At 37.4% G+C, this 5,600-nt stretch overlaps 1 protein-coding gene across 1 annotated transcript; it reads left to right on the forward strand.

Annotated features, from left to right (window-relative positions):
- Positions 1 to 557: 557 nt before the first annotated feature.
- On the forward strand, positions 558 to 4,415 carry LOC105061329 (metal tolerance protein 7). Its single transcript, XM_010945342.4, has 6 exons — positions 558 to 942; positions 1,223 to 1,335; positions 1,500 to 1,745; positions 2,778 to 2,858; positions 3,411 to 3,641; positions 3,967 to 4,415. Exons 1-6 carry the CDS (start codon positions 783 to 785, stop codon positions 4,318 to 4,320), a joined length of 1,185 nt encoding a protein of 394 aa, XP_010943644.1. The 5' UTR covers positions 558 to 782; the 3' UTR covers positions 4,321 to 4,415.
- Positions 4,416 to 5,600: the final 1,185 nt, after the last annotated feature.

The raw sequence follows: 5,600 nt of genomic DNA on the forward strand, positions 1-5,600 counted from the left end.
AAACTCAGAACCTAGAACAGGAGCATGATTAAGCAAGCCAGTCACAGGGTAGTGTGTGGGGTACATGATTAAGCATGTTAACACAGTTAATTCATCAAGATTTATTGTAGTTTGAGTTTATGCTCTGCCACGCCCTTGACCATAGAATCAGAATCGTAGCAATTGGATCTGTAGGTATGCAAAGCATTTTACGTGTCGTTGAATTCGGCACAGTTTGAAAATCATATAATTCATATATTACAGAAAAGTGGTTATCAGAGCAACTAAACTACGACATACATACACCCATATGAAGGGGACGAAGGGGAAAAGAGGGAGATGAGGAGAGGGTGAGACAGTGGGAGAGGCAGCGAGCGAGAGCAGAGAGATGGTGGCATTTGAAGCGGTGGTGAAGAGGGCGTGAGGGATGGTGGAGGTGATAGGGTTGAGGGTGGAAACACGAGAGGCGGTGGTGGGGGACGCTGGCTCTGTTTTAACGGATCGCGCTTATCCCGGAACCCAGAATAAAACAAGAAAAAAAAAAAAAAGGGGGGGGAAACGTTTTATCAATTTACGTCAGTCAACGGAATGGCCACCACTCGTCGAATATTTGTTTCCTTGCTAGGAGAAGTAGAGAGAGACTACGCCATCGCGATTGAGACGGCGAGATTGATAGATGGATTCGGGGAGAGAGTCTTTTCTTTTGTGAAAAAAGAGTCCAAAAATACTTCAAATTATATTCAGAGCGGAGAAGAAGAGGAAAGTGGTCCGTCTCTCTTTTAGCCGCCGCCACCACCACCGAGATGGATCTGCGTTGCGAGTCCACGGATTCTCGGACGGAGCTCCTCTCGTCGACCAGGTCTGACTGGAGGCTCCAAGTTAACGACTTCCAGATGCCGGAGGGTTCCAAGGCCAAGGATCCTCCCTCGTCCTTTGTTTGTCGAGTCTTTGCAAGGACTCGTGGTATATATTTCTCCAACCCATCCTCCATCTAACCTTTCTCATCTTCTACCACTAATTATTACTACTTCAGTTTATGTGTATCTGTCTTGTATTATATGATATGATATGACGGCTGAAGCTTCAGTCCTTATGTAGAAGGAAATTATTGCACGAACTTCTAATTGAATATTCTCCATACCATTAATCACCAATCATATATAGACAAGATTTGGAGGTCATTTTTGTGGCTGATTTTATCGATCCAAATAATCGCTGTCTTGTTTTGTTTTTCTTCTTTCAGGTAACCAAAGGAGAATTGCGAAATACTATAGGAAGCAAGAAAACCTTGTAAAAGGATTCAATGAAACGGAAACTATACATGAATCAGGTGGTCCAGCAGGAGTTCCTACAGAGGTCTATCATCTTGACATCAACTTCTTTATATATATATATATAACATCCATTAGTGGGTGGTGACATCTAAGCTCTTTCTTTTATATAAGCTTTAAGTAATTAAGAACGGAATACAGAAAATATATGTGACTCACATTTAACTTGTCTTCTTCTTGACCATTTAGCATGAGCTAAAGCAGCTAGCCAGAAGCGAGGGACTCGCAATTAACATCTCAAACGTAGTCAACTTATTCCTTTTTGCTTCCAAAGTTCTGGCATCGATTGAAAGCAGATCATTGGCGGTGATTGCGTCGACCTTAGACTCTTTACTGGATCTTCTATCAGGATTCATTCTTTGGTTTACGTCGTATGCCATGAAAAAACCTAATCGATATGGCTATCCGATTGGAAAGAAGCCGATGCAACCCGTGGTATGTCTATTATCTAACAAAGCCCTGGATTATTTGTCCAAGTATGTATGTATGTATGAAGAGGAATCTTCTCGTTTTTCTCAAAGTAGAGAGGAATCTTCTAGTTATGTCACATGCCTGCTAGTCAAAATTAATGAATGGCTTATAGATTTTCTTGTAGTAACTAGTGCTTATTGTTCCTTATTCTTTTTAGCCATCACATTTTTTTTTAATTATACAGTTTTATATATCTCTAGTGTATGCAATAGTGTATCATCACTGCCTGAAAAGGTTCTGCAAATTGTAAAATCTCTTTGAGCTCTCATGTAATGTGCATGTCTAATTAATCTCCCTATAATGATTATATGTTAAATATTAAGTCTTACAAGCAAATAAAAATGTTCCATCTCCTTTATGATACCTGAATACATCATTCTCTTATGACATTTTCTTATTATTAATTGGGCTAATAAGCCCCAATTACGAAAATATGGCCCATAAACCACATTTACCACCCAAGAATTGTACCCCTTATTTCATCTTGAACTTGTCCCAAAACAAGTTGTCCTATACTCGAGGATAGCAAGTATTCTCCTTCTACCACAGCATGAGGTATGGCAGTTAGAGATATTCATGTTAACCAACTAAAAGGAATTTCAAGCTACATAACTAAATAAATGCAAATTAATTATGCATCAGTTAAAATAACTTGAGAAGGTTCTGAATTTCATGTCTCAACTCTTAGATTCTTTATTATATGAATGAGCAGGTAAGTTCACTTGTTGATAAACAAGTACAGAGCTATCAAATTATTTCTAATAGCAGGGCATTTCCTGAAACACCATGACAAGCTACACACATCTAAAAACCCTCGTAAACAAATGCACAACGGACTTGCTGTCTTGCATTCAAATGAAGGCTTTTTTTTTTTTGCAATTCCTCCGACCATTAGACCTCTAATATTTGGTTTCTACTTCATGAGTAAATTTCTTAATTTACTTACCGTCAACCTGTCTTAAATAAGTTAAAGCTTACTTATTAATTTTTTTGCAGGGAATTATTGTATTTGCTTCTGTGATGGGTACGCTTGGTTTCCAAGTGTTGTTGGAGTCTGGTCGACAACTTATAACACAGGTACATATTCCTCAAAATGAAATGCATGGTAATTGACAATTCCCTGTTTCTAAGATATCGTTAGTGTCTACAGTAAAAAAACTGTCAATATGGGAAGGAAAAATCATTTGATTTGTCTACACTAACAGTGTGGAAATATTCATATGCTTTTATATTTTATAAATAATTTTATTCATTAAAAAAATTGTATAATAACCAAACTAACCTTTATCTTATTTTCTAAACTGTAATAGGTTATTCTAATAACAAACCTGATGAGTACAGGACACATGATAGCTTAATGGAACTTAGCTGTTTTCAAAAATATTGTTCCTAGATCTATGTGACTGTTGAAGTTTTTAGACAGAATCATGTCATGATTCTCACTTCATAAATTGACCGGATTCGATATACCAACGCTCGGTACTAACGTACCGAAATGGTTTAAAAATGAATAGTTGGTAATTTATCTGATATAGAACACTCATATCGATAAAATGATTTGAACCATTTACTAATTCTTATACCACAATGATAACATTTAACGGTGTTTGTTTTTTCCATAAATTTCAGGATCACCCTACTTTTGATCATGAAAAGGAGAAATGGATGGTTGGCAGCATGGCTTCAGTTACAATTGTGAAATTTTTCCTCATGCTTTATTGCCGTAGCTTCAAAAATGAAATTGTTAGAGCTTATGCGCAAGATCATTTCTTTGATGTCATCACTAACTCCATTGGTCTAATAATATCCTTACTTGCCGTCAGATACTGTTGGTGGATGGATCCTGCTGGTGCAATACTGGTAAGTTAAATTGCAAAATATATTAGTATCTAGTAGTAATACAAATACTTTGCCTCTGATACATATCGAAACATGTGTGCACATTTGCATGTTTGCTCAAGTGTAGGAAAGGCACATGTTTTGTGTGTATAAACAATTGCATGGATTGTCATAAAAATTACAATGTATTATCTAATACTTATTAATGTTTTTCCTAAACTAAACTTCCAGAATTGATCCACAATTGGTAAGTTCACTTTTACTTTGATTCATGTGAATGAAGAAAATGTTGTTATTACATCCTTTGATATCATTGATCTAATGACTGATAATTGAATTGATGCAGATTGCACTGTACACAAGAAGCACATGGGCAAAGACAGTACTGGAGAATGTAAGGTTATTAATAGGAAAAACTGCACCACCTGAATATTTAACAAAATTAACCTACCTCATTTGGAATCACCATGAGGAAATCAAGCATATCGACACAGTGAAAGCATGTACTTTTGGCTCTCAGTATTTCGTCGAAGTAGACATAGTCTTGTCTGGAAATATGCCTTTGAAAGAAGCACATGACATTGGTGAGACACTTCAAGAAAAGCTTGAGCAGTTACCAGAAGTTGAACTAGCATTTGTGCATGTAGATTTTGAGTTTTCTCACAGGCCAGAACATAACACGAGTGTTAGAAAATTTTGAATGTAAAAGTGATAGAATAATGATGGTTGATGCAAAAATTGTCTTGGATTGTTTTGCTTCTTATTTAGTTAAATAATTTCTTATGATTAGTGATATGTTCTTAGGGCATGTGTTCACAAATGAGGCAGTACGGATGCAGACATACCACATGGATTTACCAGTTTTCAAAACTTGCTTTGTGCTCACAATCTTTCGTTCTCCTTCCTTAAACTCTCCTTTCTTTCTTTCTTTCTTTTGTTTTTTTTTTTTTGAGGAAATAGATGGTAAACCATCAGAATTCAAAACTCACCTTAATCATCACTGTTTTGCTCTGGTAAAAACTTTCCTTAATCTACATGTTTTGCATGTATGACAGTCCATTCTTCAAGCCCCAACCAAAAGCTCTTGGATGGGTACTGAACTATCCTCAAAATCATGGAATGCCATTAGGAGCAACTTAATTCTAGAATTTGCAAATGTTTTTAACTCATTAGTTTCCTAAGTCCTATGACAACCTTACATATCACTCCTTTGTTTGTGTTGCTATTGATTTCTGGTTGGACCGTGATTGACTCAGAGGCAGGGACAAATGTAGATCTTCAAGATGAGGACTATGATTGGTATTTGCAAAGAAGCCCATTTGTCGGAGAGTGTCCAGCAGAAGGCCCTCCGATGGTCAAATCAGTCGAGAATTGAGAATATAGAAAGGAAGAGGAATAGGATGAAATCTATGATGTGTTTCAGATACTTAAGCGATTCCCCTCCCCCTTATTTGTAGGCGGAGGGCCAATGGCTGTTTCTTAGGAGTGGCAATTAGCCATTCCATAACCATATAAGTGGGGTCAATACGTAATACTTATTTATTATTTCAGTGATGGCATGATGGCCCTGACGATCTTCTACCTTGTCCATAAGATTTTGAGAATTCTCTTTGTGGGGTGTCTGTCGTCAATCTCGGATGGCATAGTCCTGGTATTGGACAAAAAACATCCTAACCGTATAGTCTACATCAGTCCTTGTAACAACTGGTTCAACCATCGTCCAAGATCGGTTTTGTATCATTTTGCCCTTCACTTTCGAGTCTAAGGCTAGTTTCAGCTCAAGCATGCTGTTCATAACTCTCTGCTCTTGTTGACAGGCGACATGTGTAGGCAAGCAGTGCCATTAATGCTAATAGTGGTGGGCCAATCATCTTTGTTGAAAGCTTCGATCTATAGGTTGTGAACTTAGTCTATATCATTTTGCCACATGTAGGAATTGCTGGCACCTGAATGAAGTGTCGCTTGACTCTGGCCCCTGCA

Source organism: Elaeis guineensis, chromosome 12 (genome assembly GCF_000442705.2).
Source record: "Elaeis guineensis isolate ETL-2024a chromosome 12, EG11, whole genome shotgun sequence".
In the NCBI taxonomy this organism is placed as follows: domain Eukaryota; kingdom Viridiplantae; phylum Streptophyta; class Magnoliopsida; order Arecales; family Arecaceae; genus Elaeis; species Elaeis guineensis.

Excerpts from the sequence above, each read along its gene's own strand:
- LOC105061329 (XM_010945342.4), top strand. The coding sequence starts at position 783 with ATGGATCTGCGTTGCGAGTCCACGGATTCTCGGACGGAGCTCCTCTCG. Across the intron at positions 2,859-3,410 it reads GTCGACAACTTATAACACAG|GATCACCCTACTTTTGATCA; the intron begins GTACATATTCCT and ends CATAAATTTCAG. Across the intron at positions 3,642-3,966 it reads ATCCTGCTGGTGCAATACTG|ATTGCACTGTACACAAGAAG; the intron begins GTAAGTTAAATT and ends GAATTGATGCAG.